At 41.5% G+C, this 24,400-nt stretch overlaps 1 protein-coding gene and 1 pseudogene across 1 annotated transcript; both read right to left on the minus strand.

Annotated features, from left to right (window-relative positions):
• LOC105472742 (large ribosomal subunit protein uL11-like) overlaps nt 1–24,400 on the minus strand; it is a 128,238-nt pseudogene that overhangs the window by 56,751 nt on the left and 47,087 nt on the right.
• Nucleotides 2,878–6,172, minus strand: LOC112425046 (keratin associated protein 19-8). The gene has a single exon (XM_024790058.2). The coding sequence runs from the start codon at nt 6,032–6,034 to the stop codon at nt 5,867–5,869; it is 168 nt and encodes a 55-aa protein (XP_024645826.2). The 5' UTR covers nt 6,035–6,172; the 3' UTR covers nt 2,878–5,866.

Genomic DNA, 24,400 nt, shown 5'->3' on the forward strand with positions numbered 1-24,400 from the left:
GAAACAAAGCTAGGCCAAACATTGAGTAACACAGCTGAAATTAAGAAGAGTCATGGCAAACTAAAAAAAAAAAAACCACAAGCATTTCAATCAACTAAAATGAAGATTAATTAGTTTCCTTAATGACTTTGACAGCTAGGAAGCTTGGAGCTAGGTTTGTCTTAACTCAGTTACAGTTTTCCCTTAGCCTGGGTTATCTGGCATAGTTGCCCTGCCTCTTGTCCTTTGTCTCTAATGCTTGATGGTTTTAATGTGATACTTTGTTTTACTGTAAATCACCTGAAAGCTTATTAGGAAGTACACAAGATATAAAATACGATAAAATGGAGAAAAGTCTGTTTTCTAAAATATCAGGGGTCCTAAAGAAAAGAGCAGGAAGGGATTTTTCTCAAGGAGATCCAAGAACAGAATCACTTTCTTAAAGATTGACATAATGAATGGGTCACACATAGAGAGTGTCAGCTTGGGCTAAACCAGGCTGGTAGGAATGGGCTCCAAGGCAAGGTGGTGGAGGAAATGACCTTACCTGATCATTTTCCCATCACACTCTGTGCCCCTCCCACCCTAAACTTCAGTGAAAGTCCTAATCTGTCAAAATGCTATTATGTAAATGGGATTTTTTTTTCTTGGTACAGATGGTTAAAGCCAGGTGGAGAAAGAAGATGGTACAAACATAGTTACATACAGAGAAATGGGAGTAAGGACAAAAGAGACTTTGAGCTATTATACATCTTTGAATGTTTTTATCATAATTGCTGAGACACAGGAAGACCCCAGATGAAGACTGAACAAATAAATTAATAATTATCAGATAAGCTTTAGTTCCTACCCTTATGTACCCTAAACCATTTGGCAAGGTTACTCCTGAAGAAATTCATCCATTTAATGAGGGATTCAGTGGTCTCTCTCTAGATTTATTTTTAAAACCTAAGATTTTGAAAATAAACACATCTCTTTGTTGTGTTTATAAGATTTAAAATTGAAATATTTTGTTGATTTAATATATAATGATACGAAAGTACATAGATATATGAATTTAGACATTTATTTAAGACTTGGAGTTCCAATAAGGCAGCTTGTACCATTTTAGAGTGACAAAAAAAGGTATCAGCCTAGAAAAACTTTCTATCAAGTGTGGAAAATTTACCCCTGGTCTTTCCACATCTCCATCATATGTATGTTTGAGCTACAATAAGTTTAAAAGAGAAATGGAGCAAGGGGTCCCTAAGACATGCAAAACAATCCAGTTCTGGTTGAGAAAAGTAACTGTGGAAAGACCACCAATTCTCCCTTTTCGGGGCACACAGAGACAAAAGGTTGAATACTTGCCACTGGGAATAGGAGCAGAACTAACGTGTTTCATCTCATCCAAAGCAGTCAGAGGCAGGTATGTTTTCTCTCTGTTCTCTTCTCGCCCTTTAGTGTGGCTGAAACAACGAGATAGCAGAGCTATAAAACATAGCAGCCGGCCGGGCGCGGTGGCTCAAGCCTGTAATCCCAGCACTTTGGGAGGCCTAGACGGGCGGATCACGAGGTCAGGAAATCGAGACCATCCTGGCTAACACGGTGAAACCCCATCTCTACTAAAAATACAAGGGCGTGGTGGCGGGTGCCTGTAGTCCCAGCTACTCGGGAGGCTGAGGCAGGAGAATGGCGGGAACACGGGAGGCGGAGCTTGCGGTGAGCTGAGATCGCGCCACTGCACTCCAGTCTGGGCGACAGAGCGAGACTCCGTCTCAAAAAACAAAACAAAACAAAACAAAAAAAACACAGCAGCCCAGATCCCTGAGTCACTATAGGAGAGCTCCAAGGAGAACTGACTCACTGAGTAAGACTTAGACAAGAGTCATAAATAACTTCATTGGATTAAGCCTGAGATTTGAGGGTGTACTTATTATTGCAGTATAGCCTGTATTATCCTAATACCAAAACAGTATTCCAAATCATAAACACAAATATTTCTTGATCTGAAGTCAATTGGGATTCAACTGTTTCAAATTACCTACAACACGAATTAGACATTATAGAGGAACTAGCAAAAACTTACTTCTTTATTATAAATATTTATCATCTATAGTCAACTAATAATAAGAAAATAGCCAATAAATCAGAGGAATTTACAAAATGCACAGAGATTTTGTTTTGTTTTGTTTTGTTTTACTACTTACAAGCACCTTCCAGATAGTAGTCACCCAAAGTTTAATTTTAAAAATACTTTTTGGGCCGGGTGTGGTGGCTCACGCCTGTAATCCCAGCACTTTGGGAGGCTGAGGTGGGCGGATCATGAGGTCAGGAGATAAAGACCATCCTGGCTAACACAGTGAAACCCCATCTCTACTAAAAATACAAAAAATTAGCTGGGGGTGGTGGCGGGCGCCTGTAGTCCCAGCTACTTGGGAGGCTGAGGCAGGAGAATGGCGTGAACCCAGAAGGCAGAGCTTGCAGTGAGCCGAGATAGCGCCACTGCACTCCAGCCTGAGCAACAGAGCGAGACTCTGTCTCAAAATAAAAAAAAAAAAAAAAGTAATTGTGGCTGGGTATGGTGGCTCACACCTGTAATCCCAGCACTTTGAGAGGCTGAGGCAGGTGAATTGCTTGAGCTCAGAGATTCAAGACGAGTCTAGGCAACATGGTGAAACTCTGTCTCTACCAAAAATACAAAAATTAGGCGGGCATGGTGGTGCATGCTCCACAGCTACTCGGGAGGCTGAGGCATGGGAATCACTTGAGCCCAGGAAGCGGAGGTTGCAGTGAGCCGAGATCATGCTGTTACACTCCAGCCTGGGTGACAGAGTAAGACCTGTCTCAAAAAATAAAATAAAAATAAAAAATAAAAATATACTAATTTTAAGTAACACTGAAAAATTATTCCTAGCAAATGTTCTGAACCTTATCAGACCCCGGCTTATTTTGCCACATAGGATTAGTGCTAATTAGGCTCCAGCACAAACAGGTGTTTTTTAAAGCCTCCAGTCCTGGCGTCATGGGAGGTAGAGAATGTCATCTCTCTCTGGGTCATCCAAATGGTTCTTAAAGGCTTCCTTTCACGTAAGACGTGAGCTTGGCATTCTATTTAGCTAGTGAGTTGGGGATGAATGTACATTTTTCCTCTAAGCCTTGAAAGTTTAATCCATTCTGTGCAAGATAAATCTCAGCAGGCATTTGGGGAAAGTTGAATTTACTGAGAGGTTCATATGTGGTATATTATTTCTGTCAAATAGAAGATACTAGCTGCCAATGGGGTTATAAAAGCAACTGCCTGGTCAAGATTTGTGCTGATCACTATGTTTATCACCCTCATGAGTAACTCCTAGTTCTCAAGTCATTGTTTATCCACATACATTTTTCAGACATATTCATTAGCATGAGGAATATTTGATATCAACATCAATTTTGTTAAATCTCTGATCTGCTATCCCAAACACATCAGGCAACACTACTGAAATGCTGAAGGCTTTATATAAAATCATGAATACTGTTGCCTAACTAAAATATCCTTGAGAAACACAAAGGATATTATTAACTGTGTATCTTTACTTATCCAAACCGTTTTAATAGAGTAGATAAATTAATTAAAGGAATGGCAAACACCATTTTTGTTAATAGATTTGCATCTTTCCTATCAGCATAACAAATTTTCTCACGATATTCCAAAGAATAATTTAGCCTATTATGTAATTTTCAAAAATCATCTAGAACAATTTTTAGGCATCAAAATTCCCTTTGAAGTTTTGTCGATATTGAGCTAGACTTGTTTTCTCTGTTAATCATACACATCTCCCACTCATATCACCCACAGCACACTCAGTAAATATACTCCATGTCCATTGAGCAAAATGCACTTCCTATTTAAGCTAAAGAGAGAAACCCATAGGTGAGCAAGTTTCCTAATTCATGTTTTTTACTTGATTTTCTTTGTGGTTACTGTTTAACTTTCTTTAGGTCTTATTCTTTCAGATGTGATTAGATTTATGACTAACGATACTAATACCATGTGTATATCCTGAAGTTGAGGCTTAGACACATTAGGAGAAACTTTCCTAATCTTCTCCTAAATTTTGGAATAGAAACTCACCACCCCCTTCTCAGACCTCCTGTCCCCACCTATGCCTCTATTATGGGCTGCTATATTTTTAGTTTCTTGACATCAAAAGTGATAGATCATTCATCTGAAATCTCCATATGTGCAGCCAGCATGTAATACAAAGTAGGTCCTCAAAAAATTTTGAACCATCTGAATTATCTGCTCTTAGAAGGCACTTTTCAAATCATGGAATATTATTAATTTTTAGATTATTTTATATCGAAATATAACAAACATGCTGAAAAACACACACAGCATAAATTTAATGACTTAGAAAGAACCTCCATGTAACCACTGCCAGATCAAAACATGGAACATTGCCTGCACCTCAGAAGCCCCCCTCGAGTCTTCCCGTGAATACTGTCTTCCCAAAGGTAATGACTATCCTGACTTCTAACCCTGTAATCTCATTTTTCTTGTCTAAAAACTTAAATAAATGGGCTCATACTGTATTTATTCTATTATGCCTGGGTTCTTTCACTCCACATTATGATTGTGAGGTTCAGCCAGGTTGTCGCCTATAGCTCTAGTTTGGCCATTGTCATTGCTGTGTAATATTCCATTGTAAAAATATACTGCAATTTATTTTTCCATTATAATGTTGATAGACGTTAGGTTGTTTATGGTGAAGTCCAAATGTGCACATTTTCTAGTTATGTGGCAAATATCTGTAGCTTGCCTTGAAAGCAAATAATTTTTCATACATGTTTCTTAACAAAATGCAAGGCATTCTGCCTGACCCTGTAAGGTTGTACATATGGAGTGCTACTGTTGAGCTTTTTTGTCAGCTGCTGGGACAAAAATTAATTCCACCTAGGGTGAGAGATGTTTGACCAGAATTTGTGAGTATGTTTGTGTGTAAGAGGAAATGGGGTGAGAAGAGGGTGGAGAGCTGTAAAAGAACACCATTATCCCCAAACCATTGGACAGATTAAAAATGATTTTATATTATAACACCGATGAGCAAGTTTCTTAATCCACAAATATTCTTGACTGCCTTATACGTGCCAGGTATTGTCATGACCACAGAATATACAATGGTGAATGCACACACACAGACCCTGGAAGCTTGGGTCTGGTTCTGTGAAATGAATCAATAGAAATGAAACCAAGTGTGATATACCAGCCACAGAAAGACAAATACTACCCAATTCCACTTTACATGAGGCATCCAAAAGAGTCAAATTTGTAGAATCCAAGAGTAGAATGACAGTTACCACGAGCTAAGGGAAGGGGGAAATGGGGAGTTATTGACAAAAAGGCATGAAGTTTCAGTCAGACAAGGTGAACGGACTCTAGAGATCAGCTATACAGTATGGTACCTTTAGTCAGCAATAATGTATGGTCAACTCAAAAAGTTGTTAGGAGGGTAGATGTCATGTTAAGTGTTCTTACCAAAATAAAATAGAAAAAAATTTTCAACCAAGTTTGCTCTACTATTAAAATTAGTTTATTGAAATAGAAGAGTTGGTGCCATGTTGATATATTAATAAGGGAAGAGAGGGATTCACAGCTTGAAAGGTGAGATTCTAGGTCATTCTACAGGAAGGGTTCCCCTTGCTGCTGCCACTGTTTCTGTTGTGTTTGTTGCCAGAATTGAGTCTTCACTCTGAAGAGTTCACAAGGCACCCTTTGCTGCTTTGTCTGGTTTATCAAGAAAGTGGCTGTGCAGTTGACAGAGGGGGTAAAAAGACCTGAAAGGAGAATTAAGTCAGGATGATACACAGATTCTAGTGATCCAAAGAATGAGTTCACTCTTCAGTAGAAGCTAGATAATCCATATCATCCATAGTATAATGGTTGGCAGCAGCTGAATCCATAGCCTCCATAGCCACAGCCATAGCCCAGCCTGCAGAAGCTACCACAACCACAGCCAAAGCCATAGACCCAGCCACCAAAGCCTCCAGAACCACAGCCCAGGCCTCCATAATAGCTGCTGTAGTAGCTCATGGTTCAGCAACTGTAGATGTATTTGGAGGTCAAAGGCAAGTTTCCTGAGTACAACTATCACCAGCTTCCCTGGGACTTTTGTACATCCTCAGTGATGGGTAGGGTAGACTTCTCATGGCGTAGATTCAATTGCATGAAAAGAATCTCATTCACCTTAAAACTGTAGAACAATTCCTGACACTAAGTAAATATGTTTCCATTTGATTTCTGTGCAGTTTGGATTCCACAGGATGGTTATGCTGTCTTCAAAGCCCTCCTGCTTTGACCATCATAGTTAAAGCTCTATAATCAGACATAAGAGCAGCAATCAGCTTCAATTTTGTCACCTAAAATTGTTCTTTCATTACAGCCCCTTCCCAGTGTCTGATTCTTAATGTATTCCTTTCCCAAATATTTAATGCCCAACTAATGCATCCCAGGCGCTATGCTCAGAGCTAGGGATACAACTGTAAATAAGAACTGCCCTTCCCAATCCCATGAGTTTTACCCCTTCATCTTTGTTATTTAAGTTATTGAAGTAATAGAAGAGGTACATTTACTGTATAAATCCAACAAAATGTGGCCAACAGCACAATAGGATCACATTTATTTTTTTAGGAGAGAGAAAAAAACCCAAATGGCAAAATTTTGTTTCCTTACACATTACTACCCTTTTACTCAATGTTGTTTATGAAACTTTTGATGGCTCTTAGCTCTTACTGCAAGATTCTTTTCCATTATTCAATGTTTATATAGGAAATACTACTGGAGGCAAGAGCTGTGGGTGTGATTTTTGCAAAGTAATACCTTATTCTTCATCTTTGTAATCTTCTTCTTTTTTAAAAATAAACTTTTAAGGCCAGGCGCGGTGGCTTATGCTTGTAATCCCAGCATTTTGGGAGCCCAAGGCGGGCAGATCACCTGAGGTTGGGAGTTCGAGACGAGCCTGACCAACAGGGAGAAACCTCGTCTCTACTAAAAACACAAAATTAGCCAAGTGTGATGGCGCATGACTGTAATCCCAGCTACTCGGGAGGCTGAGGCAGGAAACCAGGAGGCAGAGGTTGCAGTGAGCTGAGATCGCGCCACTGCACTCCAGCCTGGGCAACAAGAGTGAAACTCCATCTAAAAAACTAAAAATAAAAAATAAGAATAATAATCTTCTAAAGAGATTAACATCTGAGTATTGGCTCTATGCATCTGACTCCACAGCCACAGGTGGGCAGGGAGTCTTCTCTGCCTTACTGAATTTCTAACACGATCAGGAAAGAGGTTTTAAAAAGTTGTTTTCCAAATTCTGGGATTCCGTCTTTTGTTCTCTAAGGAAACCTTAATTAAACTATAATTTACAGAAATACGTAAAATTAAACATACTTAAATATGACATTTTCTTTTTGAAGAATGAAGCCCACTGAAGTGTTCATAATGAGGGTCAGAATCATTACTACTTAACCACTGGTATCAAAACCAATTTCAAACACATAAGCAGTAGAATTATTCTATGTACTATTAATAATCACTTCAGGTAGAATAATATAATATAGGAACTAGTGTAACCTCTTATTTTACAGATGATGAAACAGCATTGGAGAAGACTGGTCAGATCACCCAGTGAGTGACAAAACCCAGACTAGAACCTAAATCATTCACTTTCACCTCTTTCTTTTCATCATCATATTTTATAGATGTTGAACAACAAAGGCAAAAGCAAGAAATATTGTATTATCACAACAGAAAAATGAAAACTTTTCTTTGCTTTCTGGGCTGGTGAGCTTTCTCATTTTGATTTTTGATCTATATGCTGATTGGTCTGTTCCTTTCCTTTGGGCCAGAACTCAAAGGACTAAAATTAGCAAGTGAAAACTGAACGTCACACCCACTTATTCTCGATGTGATTACAATCGAAATGCTTGTTGCACTGATTGTTCAAGAGATGTAAAACTGAGAGGGGAGAACAAAGATAGGTTCAAAAGTTTTGAAGTGGAAAGTTGAAGCCCAACTCCTTTTTGTCTTAGAGTTAAAAGTATATGTATTCACCAAGAGATAAATATTAAAGCAAAACAACATGTAAAATAGGACTCTTAGTTTTAGCTGAGGACCTGTATCATCAGTGACAACAGCTCTCATATTACAAAGAAAGGTGGTAATCTACCTGAGAAGGACTTGTAAAGGGAGCTGTAGAAACCTAGATCTGCAGTCTGCAACTAATTGAAACCCTCTTTGCAATAATTTTAACTGAGAAAATTGTAACAGTGAAAGAGATCTGATCTAACCGACTGTTTCTTGCTTTTAACCTCTAAGCTGTCCTTGTTCATTCCTGGGTGTAGGCCAAACTAACTTTGGGAGGAATTTATAGTTTAACTTCAAAACAAAGATGATAACAGCCCTTTCCTGAGATAAAGCCCCTTCTTGCATGAGGACCAGTCTGCCTTTGTAGGACTAACAAATGAACTATAAGATTAGAGGCCAGGTGCAGTGGCTCACCTGAGGTCAGGAGTTTGAGACCAGCCTGACCTATATGGTGAAACCCCATCTCTACTAAAAATATAAAAATTAGCCAGGTGTGGTGGTGGGCGCCTGTAGTCCCAGCTACTCGGGAGGCTGAGGCAGGAGAATTGCTTGAACCCAGGAGGTGGAAGTTGCAGTGAGCCAAGATTATACCACTGCACTCCAGCCTGGGCGACAAAGCGAGACTCCATCTCAAAAAAAAAAAAAAAAAAAAAAAAAAAAGATTAGGAAGTGTGGCTTCAGAGTCATGCAGCCAGAGGCTCCAGCTGCAAGATTCTCAACCTCCCCGAGTTGCTCCTGGGGATAACATCAGTGTCGTAAAACCTAAGATCAGCACTTGAAATATTTGGCAGACTTTGCCTTCTGATGCACCAAGGGATGCCACCCAAACAAGTAACCTGGCTCAATGAGTTCTGCAATCCCACCCAGAAACAGAAGATAACAAGAAGACCCACTTCAACCCGCTGATTTCATCCTGACCCAGCCACTCAGTACCCCCCACTTCCCGATCCCCTACCCACCAAATTATCCTTAAAAACCCTGATCCTCAAATTTTCAGGGAGACTGATTTGAGTAATAATAAAACTCCAGTCTCCTGTACAGCTGGCTCTGTGAGAATTAAATTCTCTATTGCAATTCCCCCATCTTGATAAATTGGCTCTGTCTAGGCAGCGGGCAAGAACCCATTGGCCAGTTACACTAAGCTCCTATCTCCAATCATGAAATACGCTGGAGAGGCCAAGCATTAGGAAGGGGAAGAGATTCCTTTGGAAATGGTCTTCAAGAACCTAGGCATTTTCTAGCCAACTTCCATGGGAAGTGTACTGTATCCCTTGAATTTGGAAGACACAGCCAACTGCTGTCTGACTCAGGGCGGGGAAAGTGACTACAGGGGAGAGACAGGGCTGAACAGTCCATCGCAATGAGCCAGGGCTGAGTTTCAGAGTAACCTTGCCCCCTATCTGTGACTGTTCAAAGATACATGGTTCCTGGCTGCCAGATAGGAATCTGGGGTGGGAATGCCACTGAGCTGATTTAGAAGGGATCCTGGTCAAGAGGGTGAAGCAACCTCAGCCAAAGCAATTTGGATGGTCCCATGAGATGCAGAAAGTGAGGGAGGATGTGAGCAGTCCACTAGAGGGATTGTTATACCAGAGCACTGATGAGAGGCCCATGAGTGCAAGAGTCAGCTCCAAAAGATGCACAATTTGGAGAACCCTCTGGTCAGATTGTCAGAGGCATGCATCTCTCCCCCACTCCCTGTTTTAACCCCAGAAGAGTCAGAGCAGCCTAGAGCTGAGACCGATGCTTAAGAGAGAGGTCCACCCTGCCTCTCTCACCACTGCTGGTTTATAGGTTTACAGAGGAAAGTTGAAGCCCAACTCTTTCTTGCACAAGAGTTGTTAAAAGTAATATATTGGCCGGGCGCGGTGGCTCACACCTGTAATCCCAGCACTTTGGGAGGCTGAGGTGGGCGGATCATGAGGTCAGGAGATCAAGACCATCCTGGCTAACATGGTGAAACTCTGTCTCTACTAAAAATACAAAAAATTAGCCAGGCGTGGTGGTGGGCACCTGTAGTCCCAGCTACTCGGGAGGCTGAGGCAGGAGAATGGCGTGAACCTGGGAGGTGGAGCTTGCAGTGAGCTGAGATCGCTCCACTGCACTCCAGGCTGGGCGACAGAGCAAAACTCTGTCTCAAAATATATATATATATATTTAGCAGCACTAGTGTAGTTCTGGTAATAGGCATAAATTATACCTGAGAAAGTACTGATCTGATATTCGTGGTAAAATCATTCCCCCAAACTGAGTTGACTTACAGAGCTAGCGAGATATATGTGTGTGTGTACACACACAAATATATACATACTTACATATTCTTGCAGAGCTAACAATATATACACGTGTACACACATGTATATACACACACATATACACACATATGTATATACACACATATATGTACATATACGCACATGTACATATATACATACACACATATATATACACACATACACATATATACATGTCTTTATAGTCAGTGATGTAAGGAGGCTATTTTTAAACGTATATAAGCAGAAATTTTGTGTTTATGTAAAAACACTGATATACAGTATAAAAACACTGATATACTGATATACACTTTTATTGCTTCTCTCCATTTATGGGCCATACTAAGTTTTAGGATATAAAAGCACAGCCGAAATCCTGGATGCTATGTGACCCCAAGGTAATACTCTCGAGCTGCTTCTGCCAGAGAGCTGACTCGTGGCATCGCATGTAAGGAGCCCTGATGGTCTACCAAGGGGAGTGTGTCTTCAGCCTGGACACCAAGGAGAAAGTGCTTCCTCCCACTCAAGGGAATCCAAACACCTCTCCTACTGCCACAGCAAGCAGAACCTCCATCACATCAGAGAAACAAATGCAGCTGGAAAAAGAAGACCACAGAGTCAGAGCATTCAGGCCGGCGAGGCCCAGAGCTGCAGTCTCAGGCCAAAATTCTTTAAGTCTCAGGCCAAAATTCTTTAAGTCTCAGGCCAAAATTCTTTTGGCAGGCAGTACAGAAAAATAAATATATCCTTAGAAATCAACTGATAAAGATTGAGTGATTGAGAGAAAAACTGCCTTTAAAGACAGAAAAATAAGCTATCAGAAATGAGGAAAAGAGATCCAATGCAAGAATCAGACAGGGTACAAAGAAGAGATTGGAAGATAATTTTTTTTTCTGAGAAAAAATGGAGATAATCATGATTAAAAATAATCATTGCCTTTACAAAGACCCACTCTTACTTACCCTGTGGAAACCGGGATTTGTAGCTCCTTTATCGTTGTTTAGCTGGCATACTAGTCCTAGGATACCAAGCCGATGTGCTTTCATTCTTGGCAATATCTGCAACCACATGAAAGCACTGGAGTTCTCTGGGAAACCGATTTGGGAAAGGAGTTGTGAGTATGGGATGTTTAGTAAGGAGAGCCCTAGGATCCGCCCTAAGGAAGGGAGCCTGGGCTGACCTCTCAGGTCCTCTGCAGCTAGACTGGCCCTTGCAGTGCTGTGCCAGATGGCCAGGCCTTTATATTCCTATACTGATCAGTCATCAAATGTGGGAAGAAGTGTGAGCTTGGGTGAGCAGCTCAGCAGCTGAGCCAATCCTGGAAGGGGCTCACAGCTGCAGGTTGTGTACTCACCATGCTCCCAGTGCCTGGGGAACAAGTCAGTTCTTGGTGGGGATCTGGCAGCACATCCCGGTGTTGAGCACATGCTACCCCAGGCTCCTGCTGCAGATGCTGCCCGGGCCTCGCCTGTATGGTTAAACCCTCAATGCCAGCAGTCCTCCTGTTACGGTTTGGCTCTGTGTCCCCACCCAAATCTCACGTCGAATTGTAATCCCCACATGTTGGATGAAGTGCCTGGTGGGAGGTGACTGAATCATGGGGGTGGACTTCCCCCTTGCTGTTCTCGTGATAGTGAGTGAGTTCTTATGAGATCTGGTGGTATAAAAGTGTGTAGCACCTCCCCCTTCACTCTCTGTCTTGCCACCATGTGAAGAAGGTGCTTGCTTCCCCTTCACCTTTCCACCGTGATTGTAAGTTTCCTGAGGCCTCCCAGTCATGCTTCCTGTACAGCCTGCAGAACTGTGAGTCAATTAAACCTCTTTTCTTCTTAAATTACCCAGTCACTAGTAGTTCTTTTTCTGTTTTTTGTTTTTTGTTGTTGTTGTTTTTAAATATGGAGTCTCACTCTGTCACCCAGTTTGGAATGCAGTGGTGCAATCTTGGCTCATTGCAACCTCCTCCTCCTGGGTTCAAGCGATTCTCCTGCCTCAGCCTCCAGAGTAGCTGGGACTACAGGCATGCACCACCACACCTGGCTAATTTATATATATATATTTTTAGTAGCGTGGGGTTTCACCATATTGGCCAGGCTGGGCTCAAACTCCTGACCTCATGATTTGCCTGCCTCGGCCTCCCAAAGTGCTAGGATTACAGGCATGACCTGGTAGTTCTTTATAGCAGTCAGAGAATGGACTAATACACCTCCCACGGATGTAATCCACATCGCTGTGCCTGCCGGCTTTTGGCTGAACCACTAAAGGCAGCTTTGCTCATAAGTGAGAGCATTTGGAAGTGCCAGGGAATGAATATCTCCCTCCCTCCCACCAGCAGCCTTTAATCACTGACTCTTGGGAGTTAATAAAGACCCAGCTACCTAACCCCTCCGTGGGCTAGTTCTGATGTATGTTTCCTGCTATTCCTCCAGTTTCCATGGGAGATTAAGTGCCAGTCACCCACTGCAGGAACTGTCTTAGTAGCCCACCCTTTGCGTCCATCTTCCCCTCCATTTCTCACTTTCCCACTCCACTACGTCTGTTCCCTCCCCCTTCCAAATAAACTACTTGCACTCAAATCTTTATCCAAGGATCTATCTTTGGGAGAAGCTAAACTAAACAGCTCCAAAATCAAATATATATATATATATATATATATATATATATATATATATGCCTGGTAGACACAGATCGTAGAGTTTCTTCCATTAAAAAAAAAAAAAACCAATGTGTAGACATTAATGCGACCAGGAAGAAGAAGGATATAGTATAATGAAATCCTTTCCAAGAAGAAAAAGAACAAAGACAACCTACTGTTTTAGTCCGTTCAGGCTGCTATTTTTTAAAACCATAAAATGGATGGCTTAAATCAATAGAAATCTATTTCTCACAGTTCTGGAGTCTGGGAAGTCTGAGATCAAGGTGCCAGTAGATTTGGTGTCTGGTGAGGGTCTGCTCCCTCGTTCGTAGACGGCACCTTCTCCCTGTGTTCTCTCAAGGTGGAAGAGGCAAGCTCGCTCTCTGGGTTCCCTTTTATGAGGACACTAATGCCATTCATGCAGGCTATGTCCTCACTACCTAATCACCTTCCCAAAGCCCCACCTCCTAACACCGTCATCTCAGGGGTTAGAATTCCAACATAGGAATTTGGACTGTAGCGTTTGGACTGTAGCACCCACTCTGTATAATGCACTGGAGTATAAAACAAAGGGTGGGAGGAAGAAATTGTAGACACAAGTCCTCACCTTCCCCTTCTCAAGATAGAAGTCTGTAGTGTGAAGGGCAACTAGAAACATCCAGGCAGGTACTGTTAGAGAAATACAATTAACAACAGCACATCTCCAACCCAGAAAACTTCCCACGAAGGAACAAGAGGAAGAAAACAATTTCGTTATTGAATAAACATTGAACCAGAATGTGGTGCACATCACAGGCAACCCACTAAGAAATTGTGAAGACAGAAAGAAGTCTCACCTTTTTATACAGCCAAGCAGATAAAGCCCGTTACATACATGTTCTCAAAATAAACAACACCTACGCCTCCACAAGAGGACTTGGCAGCACGATTTGTCACACATAGCTCATCCTAGATTCACTGAGTAATTGCAGTGACCATCTGTGTTTCCCAACTGGCTTTATTCAAAGGAAAAATAAACTTCTTATATCCTGATGATAGAAGGTAGTTTGGGATCAAGACACCTACCAAAGTGACAGAGAATTTACAATGACAAATTTTCTAAAGTAAATTATCTAAGAAAAAGGAGGTATCTTCCCTTATTTTCAACAGAGACAATGACACTTCTTTTTTTTTTTTTTTTTTTTTTTGAGATGGAGTCTGGCTCTTGTCACCCAGGCTGGAGTGCAATAGGACCATCTCAGCTTACTGCAATCTCCACCTCCCGGGTTCGGGCAATTCTATTGTCTCAGCCTCCTGAGTAGCTGGGATTATAGGCGCCTGCCACCATGCCCAGCTAATTTTTTGTATTTTTAGTAGAGACAGGGTTTCACCATGTTGGCCAGGCTGGTCCCAAACTCCTGACCTCGGGTGATCCACCTGCCTCGGCCTCCCAAAGTGCTGGGATTACAGGCCCAGCCTCTTATTTTTGTTTGTATTTGCCCTTACAGTACCTAGAAACCCCTACACTTGAGAGGTTTTCGTGGAAGACAATTTAGATGATGCTCCAGTGAACAAGGTGGAGAATTAAGGAGACAAGAGAAGGGACAAGGGATCCGATCAAACTATCCCATGTTGTCTGTTATAGAACTTTAGGTTTTCTTGTAAGACGGGGAGTCATTAGAGAGTTTTGCCCAGAGGAATGATACGATTTGGCTTACATGTTAGAGTCACTCATTATTCATAAGTATCTATTAGCAACTCTATTCCTGGGATTATTCTTGGTACTAAAGAAGGTACACAAGAAACAGAGCTTTGTTGTAAGGTTTTTTACTCTCCTGATCTGGAAATAACAGGGAAAAGCAGCCTCTAGTAACACAGGTCATATAAGCAGCTGTCAGTGTACAGAAAAGGCAAGAAGAAAAGAATACAGAGAAAATGGAAGACTAAGGGCTGAAATAGTCACAGAACGCATCAAGGGGAAGACAGAATTTGAGCTGGGCATGAAAGGGTGGTAGTAGTTGGAAGACACAGAGGAAAATACTATAACTTAAGGGTCAGGAATGACTCTAAATATACTGAATTGGATTTGGACAGCTTGGGAAAAACTAACAAGATTGCAGAAGTCTGATGCTGCAAGAGGCTAAGGGTTACTGATAAGGAAGGACAATGAACAGATCATCATGTAACTGGCTAGTAGAAATGTTCCCGTTCTCTGCTCTGATATCTTCAACTGGAGCCGAACAGAGTGGCCATATATTTGCATAATGGCCTCCTCCTTGTTACTTTTTACCAATTAGCTGGGTTTAACAAGAAGCAATTATGACAATTACTTTTAATTACTTCTGCTATTCCCTCCTCACCCTATTCTTCCTTTCCTACCCCTTAGATTAAAAACTCACCCTCATTGTTGTGTAAAACTTTAAATAACTTAGAAGCTTTGAACAAAATGCCAGTTTACTGGAGGGTGAGGAAGGATTCTTCAAGACTGATGAGAACCAAAATTATGATGGTTACTTTTATTTGGCAAACTGACTGGGTCATGGAGTGCTTGATATTCAAGAATATCAAGCAAAATTCAAGGTTAAGTATTTCTCCTGGTGTTTCTGCAAAAGTGTTTTGGATGGATTAACATTTAAACCGATGGACTAAGTGAAGCAATTGCCTTCCCTAGTGTCAGTGGGCCTCATCCAATCAGCTGAAGGTCTAAATAGAGCTAAAAAGCCAACTATTGCCCAAGTAGGAGGGAATCTCTCCTGCCTGACTGCCTTTTGACTGACATGAGATTTTTTCCTGCCTTCAGACTCACACTGATGCACAGGCTCTTCCTGAGTCTTCAGTCTGCCAGGCTTTGGACTGGTACCACAACACAGACTCTCCTGGTTCTCAGGCCTTCAGATTCAGACTGGAACCAAACCATCAGCTCTCCTGGGTCTCCAGCCTACCAACCCACCCTGCAGATATTAAGACTGCTCAGCCTCCATGATTGCATGAACCGATTTCTTGTAATAAATCTCTTCCTACATATATACATCTTGTTGGTTCTGTTTCTCTAGAAAACACTAATACAGAAATACATCTGAAAATTTCCCTCCTCTTGCTTTTGGGATGTGGGTTGCCAAGGGGTTGAGAACAGTGGAAGCAGGAGAAGGCTGGAAAGGTATCATAATACTGCGACTTCTAAAAGCACTTGTGGGCTTCCCTCAGGCCCAGAGTAGGGCATCACCCACTCTCATAGGGTAATAAATGTCGGGGGGGATCACAAAACATGAGCTTCTTCTAAGTAGTGGCCTATTCACCTTGGGACCTAAGGGGCTGCCACTGAAAAAGAAACAGTCTGTACAGTAACAGGTGAGTACAGATTGGAAGCCACCTGGCCATGGCACAGCCCTCAGGGAGGAGTGAGAGACACAGCTGAATTCAGCCCTTGGACACAAGCCTAAAGACATTTCCTTATAATAGTCACAAACGTAAATACAATTTCTAGTGAATGCTTACTCAGTAACAGACGCTGTGCTATGGGCCTTGGGTCTACTGTTTCATGTAATCTTTGCAACGACTCTACAGGTAAAAATTACTGTCCTTACTTTTCAGATGGGAAAACAGAGGTCTAATGAAGTGTATTAGTCAGGGTTTTCCAGAGAAACAGGAAAAGAGAATGTGTGTGTATATGTGTGTGTGTGTGTGTGTGTGTACATATATTTATAAACCTCTCTCTGTCTCATATATATATATATATATATATATATATGTCTCACATATATATCTCATATAAACTTCTCTCTGTCTCATATATATATATATATATATATATGTCTCACATATATATCTCATATATATATATGAGACAGAGAGAAGTTTATAATGGAAATTGTCTCATGCAACTTTGGAAGCCAAGAAGCCCCGTCATATGCCACTGCAAGTTGGGGAAGCAAGAAAGCCAGTGGTATAGTTCAATCCAAGTCCTCTGGCCTGAGAGCCAGAGGAGCCAATGGTATACCAGGCTAAGTCCAAAACTACAAGAACCAGGAGCTCTGATATCCTTGGTTCTTGACACACAAGAAGGTGTATGTTCCAACTCAAATAGAGAGAGCAAATTTGCCCTTCCTCTGCCTCTTCATTCTATTTAGAGACTCAAAGTATTGGGTGATGTCTGCCCACATTGGTGGGCGATTCTTTAACCCAGCAGATTGATTCAAATGTTAACTTCTTCTTGAAACCCCTCACAGACAACACTAAAATAATATTTTCTCAGTTATCTGGGCATCCTTTAGCCCAGGCAAGTTGACACATGAAATTAGCCATCCCACGAAGTTAAGAGAAGTTACAGCTGAAGAGACTGAGGGTCCAAGACTCTAAAAATGTGTTGTAGGGACTGAATGAATTGTTCTCAGAAATGTGTGTAGCAGGCCGGGCGCGGTGGCTCAAGCCTGTAATCCCAGCACTTTGGGAGGCCGAGACGGGCGGATCACGAGGTCAGGAGATCGAGACCATCCTGGCGAACACGGTGAAACCCCGTCTCTACTAAAAAAAATACAAAAAACTAGCCGGGCGAGGTGGCGGGCGCCTGTAGTCCCAGCTACACAGGAGGCTGAGGCAGGAGAATGGCGTAAACCCGGGAGGCGGAGCTTGCAGTGAGCTGAGATCCGGCCACTGCGCTCCAGCCCCAGCGACAGAGCAAGACTCCGTCTCAAAAAAAAAAAAAAAAAAAGAAATGTGTGTAGCCAAGTGTCTGGCATGTGATAAGCCTTCAATAAATGAATTTTTTTATGTTCACATTGTCATCATTATCATCACTATTATTATATTCTTCCTTCACTATACTTTATCAAATACTAATACATTTCTCTGGCTCTAATAAGGCTAAAATGCTAAAGGCATCACTCTGTATATGCCCTTTAAATTCAAAGCTACATGAAAGTGTATTTGTTGGCCAGGCCCGGTGGCTCACACCTGTAATCCCAGCACTTTGGGATGCCGAGGAGGGCAGATCATAATGTCAGGAGTTCAAGAGCAGCCTGACCAATATGATGAAACCGCATCTCTATGAAAAATATTTTTAAAAAATTAGCTGGGTGTGGTGATGCACATTCCTGTAGTCCCAGCTACTCAGGAGGCTGAGGCAGGAGAATCGCTTGAACCCGGGAGGCAGAGGTTGCAGTGAGCCGGGATCAATCCACTGCACTCCAGCCTGGGCAACATAGCGAGACTCCATCTAAAAAAAAAAAAAAAAGGATATTTGGGCACACTAGAGAAACACTAGGAATGTGCACACACGGAGAGAAGACCACATGAGTTCACAGCAAGGAGGTGGTCCAGCTACAAGCCAAGGAGAGAGGCCTCAGAAAAAAACAATCCCACGGGCCTTGATTTTGGAGTTCCAGCCTCCTGAACTGTGAGAAAATATATTTCTGTTGTTTAAGCCACCCAGCCTGTGGTATTTTGTTATCGCAGCCTGAACAGACTAATACAAACATTAACAGAGTAGTCTTATTACATCATGGATAACTTCAATAGACAATGGTAAGTTGGACAGAGCAGACCTCCATCCAGGGAAATACTGTGGCGGATGGGGGTAAAGGACACAGACTTTGCAATCATATCCCAAAGCCTCCACTTGCTCCCTTGGGCATGTTACTTAACCTGCGAATCCATATCCTCTTCTGCGAAATGACACTCATGGAAGGATCACAGGAGATAAGGTTTATAAAAGCATTTTTCATAGTTCTTAAAGGCCACTGCTTAACATATGTCAATGCCCTGCCCTCATCTTCCTGTCCAACTCAGTTACATAGGAGTAGTAAGGCCTCGGTTCTAAGATAATTGGAAAATGCCAAATAGACGAGTAAAAGTTACTGAGTGAAATAAATGCATATAAGCCTGAGTGTGTGCACAAATGCATGGGCGAGGTGCCTAACACGGGGCAGGTGTGGCTGTTCTCTGAGCCTACTGTGTAAGCTTGGGATCCATTCTAATGAGTGGTTTTGTGCTATAATTGTAGTTGGATAGTCTGACTAACACCAGAGGCCAAAGGTGACCCTGGTGGAACATTTGGAAGAAAAAGCCAGAATTTGATGGAGTATGTTCACCAGTTTCCAAATGCCAAATAGAACTAAAATCAGATTACTGGCCAAGTAAAGAAGAATCCACATGAATTATTAAGAGCATGGGTCATTTTGAGGCTCCTTGGAATTAACCATGTCTCTGAGATATTCATGTTCTTCTGTAAAGATCTCCCGTAAATGATTATTTTAGTGTGACCTCTTAAAGTACCTCGGCTCCTGTTGAGCTGCCAGATCCCAAGGTGATCAAGGGGGACAACAAGCCAAACTGAAAGAAACAACCAGGCCTTTATTCATTTATCACAAGAGTGAAGGCAAGAGACAAAGAAAGAGAAAAAGGAGGGAGGGGGAAGAACTAGGGTTAAAAGGTACTAGGTCAGAGTACCCAATGGAGAGAAGAGTCTTAGTCAAGGTCCCCCCATAAGGAACATCTTGGTGGATGTACCTGAAAAGTGCCCCCGCTCTCGCAGGGCTATAGATAAGGAGGACCCCAAATGGAGATGTCTTGGCTGTGAATGTGAATATCCATAAGTGTATGAGCAGTAAGTGTGGGGGGATTTGAATCCTTGACTGCACCTCCCTCCTCCAGAGACTGCAATGTGGGGAGGTCAACTTTCTCCCCTGAGACCTGCCAGGAAAAGCCTTGCAATTGTCTTTGGTCAGACCTGAGAGATCGTACCCAGGACTTTAACCTGGAGCTGGACTCTTCACTATTGATAAGATCTCCACCACACGTTGGCCTGAAGCCATTGGTCTTAACCTTAGAGTCTGGAATTACTAGGGAATCTGTTTAAAACTACAAATTCTCTCCTCTGAAAATGCACATAGATATATTTGGCATAAAATTTCATGAAATGTATAAAACCATGAAGTCTACCTGTAGACCCAAGGTTAAGAAATCCATCACCAGAGAGAAACAGATTACTTAGTCAGGAATTTGAATAATGTAAAGGCCTGTGTGGCTTCACTGTGGGATGTCACTAGAGGATAAAATCAGGTAACCTGGCCAGTGACTGCAGAACCACTCTGATAGCACCCCAGAACTGGCTTCATCTGTCATAAGGTTTAACCACCATGCCCACTTCTAAAGGTGAATACTGGTATCTTGTGTGTGTGTGTGTGTGTGTGTGTGTGTGTGTGTGTGTGTGTGTGTGTGATGTGTGTGTGTAAAACAACTGATTGAATAAATCTAACAACCCAGCAAGCACATATAGCTTGTGAAACTCAATAAATACTTAAATCGGTGCTCAATAATTGTATTAGTTTGGTTAGGTTGCCATAACGAAATGCCACAGACTGGGTGGCTTAGACAACAGAAATTTATTTATCACCATTCTAGAGGCTGAGAAGTCCAAGATTAAGGTGCCAGCAAGCTATGTTTCATTCTGAGGCCTCTTCTCTTGGCTTGTAGACAGCCACCTTCTCCCTATGTTCTTATATGACAGAGAGAGAAAGAGAGAGCAAAGCAAAGCTCTCCCTTTCTCGCTCTCTCACTCTCTCTCTCTCTCTTTTTTTTTTCTTGAGACGGAGTCTTGGCCTGTCGCCCCGGCTAGAGTGCAGTGGCGCAATCTTGGCTTACTGTAACCTCTGCCTCCGGGGTTCAAAGGATTCTCTTGCCTCAGCCTCCCGAGTACCTGGGATTACAGGTGTGCACCACAATGGCCGTCTAATTTTTTGTATTTTAGTAGAGACAGGGTTTCACCATGTTGCCCAGGTTGGTCTTTAACTCCCGAGCTCTCTAACCTAATCTGCCTACCTCAGCCTCCCAAAGTGCTAGGATTACAGGCATAAGCCACCATGCCCAGCTGGTTTCTCTCTCTTCTTATAAGGACATTAATCCTATCAGTTTAGGGACCCACCCTTACGACCTCACCTACCCTTAATTGCCTCCTAAAAACTCAATCTCTAAATACAATCACAATGGCGGTTAAGGCTTCAACACACAAATTTTTGAGGGACACAATTCAGTTCATTGTTTTATATATTATATACATATATATTTATACCAGTTCTTCACTCTCAATCTCTAAAGGATTTCTCCCACTAAACTGAAAGTCTCTTTGCACTACTGGACTTGAGTCAACCATGAAACAGTGACAAGTCACTTCCAGAGATACCCAACATCCTTGGATTATGTTGAACATTTAGCCCCTGAAAGCATAGAACCTACCTATTCTTAATAATGCTTCTTTCTGCAAAGGAAAAATAAAATTTTTCCAAAAATTTTATAGATTTTTCTGGTGGGCTATATATATTGATGGGGAGTAACCACAAATTCATACCCCACTGTGAGATTAGATTATATTCCCACACTACTTCAGCAAGGTTACAAACCCTACTGAAAGCATAGTGGCCATGCAGGGCAGAAACAGATGTGATATACTTTACCCTCAAAATGTTTCATGGAGGGCATGTAGTCACCATTGATTTTTTTGGCTCAAGGTAAGGTCTTGGTGGAAAACTGCCAAGTCACTGCCCTTTTAATATACATGGCTTATATATCATCATTTCAGAAGCATTTATATTAAAATAAATGAGGTACATTAAAATCTGTGTGCTACCCTTTAACAAAACTTTTACAAACATCAAGCTCTCCTGCTTTTTGAACCCAAATTAGCACTAGCAAGGCCCTATCCTCCTCCAGGGGGTGAGGGTAGTCAGTGCCTCAATGTCCCTTGTATTAGCTCATTCTCTCGCTGCTAATAAAGACATACGTGAGACTGGGTAATTTATAAAGAAAAACAGGTTTAATGAGCTCACAGTTCCACATGACTAGGGAGGCCTCGTAATCATGGTGGAAGGCAAGGAGCAGCAAAAGCCCATCTTACATGTAAGGTGGGAGGCAAAGACGGCTTGTGTAGGGAAACTCCCCTTCATAAAGCCATCAGATCTCATAACACTTATTCACTATCATGAGAACAGCATTGTGAAGACCTGCCCCCATGATTCAATCACCTCCCACCGGGTCCCTCCCACAACACATGGGAATCATAGGAGCTACAAATCAAGATGAGATTTGGGTGGGGACACGGCCAAACCATATCATCCCTGAACAATACAGCTTCTCCACTTTCTGGAAAATTCATGTCTTGGGGTGCTTAAAACACCATGATTCACTGCATTTTGCCTGAAAGGTGATTGAAACACTCATAAGAAATTATCAGAAAAAAACTAGTTCAATTTGGAAAAATAATACATGGATTCAGTTATAGAAACTCAGAGGAATGCACGAATTAGACTGAGAAAACACAATCCCAATAAGAGACCCTCCTCTAGCTCAGCAGCTAAGATTTCTCTGTTTCCATGTCATTAGGTAACATGCTCTAAATAATTTTAATTGTTCATATAGATCAGTAACGGAAGCTTTACAATGCCCTACATGAAAGGTTATTTTTCCATAAGTGCAGGCTTCCATATTAAAAATTCATTCAAAATTACCAGATGAATTGACCACTGAAGCAAATAATTGAAATTATCAGAGTATCAAATAAAAATATGTTTAAGTTCACTTTTTTAAAAAAATCTTTAAAATGTTGCTGACAAAGTAATTTTTAGTTTTCATTTTTAAATTGTCAGTGCTTTTTTCCAGATACCATTCATCCTTGAAAAAAAATCATATTTTGGTCTATAATTGCAAAAATTATTTTTCACGGTTAGTGTCATATTTCTAAATGTTGCTGCATTTTAATTTTTGTAATTCTATCAATTTCATGTCTGGAGTTCTTCCCTGCCACCTCAGCTGAGCTCACATGCCCACTGGTAGGTGCTGTAGAATTTCCTCTCACAAATATAGCCTTAAGTTATTAATGTTTATTTGAGAGAGGGAAAGAGAGAGGAAGATTCTTATAAATGGCTCTGAGCACCTATTGAGGATGAGAAGATTTTGTTTAACTAAAATCAACTTGGCTCTTGAGAACATATTTCTCCTTGACGATTGAAACATCTTACCTTGTCATTCAAGTTAAACTCAATTGCTACCATTTTAAAATGTAGCGACTCAATATTAAACTCAGTCAATTCAAGCCTTTGTTCCTCAGCTCCTTTCTCCCTGGGAATGGTTTTTACTGGTGGGTGGGTTTGCATTGTCCTGGCACCAGGTGTAAGGGGCAACTGGAGTTGGCATCTACAACTGACTTCCTCTAAACCCAATCAAGTTTCCCTTAGGTTCACTAGCTCTGTCCCAGAATGCTGCAACCTACCTCCAATAGGAAAAGAGGACATAGAATGAAGGGATTGGGAAAATCTAAGTGGCTTTTCTTTGCTCTACCTCATACACAGTGAGGTCTAGTGTATTAGTCCATTTTCATACTGCTGTGAAGAAATACCAGAGACTGGGTAGTTTATAAAGAAAAAGAGGTTTAATGGACTCACAGTTCCACATGGCTGGGGAGGCCTCACGATCATGGCGGAAGGCAAAGGAGGAGCAAAGGGACGTCTTACATGGTGATGGGCAAGAGAGTGTGTGCAAAATAATTGTCCTTTATAAAACCTCAGTTCTCACAGGACATATTCGCTATCACAAGAACATCATGGGAAAAAATCTGTCCCCATGATTCAATTACCTCCCACCAGATCCCTCCCACAAACCATGAGGATTATGGGAGCTACAGCTCAAGATGAGATTTGGGTGGGAACACAGCCAAACATATCGGCTAGATTCTGTTAGACTCTCTCAGTTCATTACCTGGACACCTTAGCCATACAGTCTCCGATGCCTTGTTGGACATTCTTGGGTCAAGAGAAACAAAGTGTGGTCAGCAAGGCTGGGGAAAGAGGTATCTTCAGTACACACTAGTATCCAAACCACGTGTACTTTCTCTCCAAATCTCCTCCTCGCTTCCGCTAGATAGACTGCTATCTCCTTTCTTTCACTAAGGTATAACTTACATAGAGTATATGAACAATTCAATGAGTTTTAATAAATGTATACACTTTTGTAACCTATAGCCTTATCAAGATATAGAATATTCTATCACCCCAGAAATTTTTCTTATGCTTCCCACTCCCCCATCAATTATCACTCCTAGGCACTTTTCTGATTTCTATCATCACAGATTAATTTTGAGTGTGCCAGAATTTCATAAAAATGAAATCATGCAGTGTGTGCTATTTGGGGTCTGGCTTCATCCACTCAGCGTCATGTTTTTGAGATGCATGCATGTGGCACTATTAGTAATTTATTCCATTATGTTACATTGTATGAAATTTTTTTTCCAATTTCTCCCATCCATCTTTATTGATTCTCAAGATTTTGCACAGAAAACTCTTTGGGGGTTAGAAGAGCAGTAATTGCATCACACTGTTTTCAAAATTTCAGGTTTCAAAAGCAAATCACTAAAAAATATATATAGCTCCTGATTTGAGTTAGATACAG

This window comes from Macaca nemestrina, chromosome 4, assembly GCF_043159975.1.
Source record: "Macaca nemestrina isolate mMacNem1 chromosome 4, mMacNem.hap1, whole genome shotgun sequence".
Classification (NCBI taxonomy): domain Eukaryota; kingdom Metazoa; phylum Chordata; class Mammalia; order Primates; family Cercopithecidae; genus Macaca; species Macaca nemestrina.

Bases quoted from the DNA above. Each gene is read 5' to 3' on its own strand.
- LOC112425046 (XM_024790058.2), bottom strand. From the start codon at position 6,034: ATGAGCTACTACAGCAGCTATTATGGAGGCCTGGGCTGTGGTTCTGGA.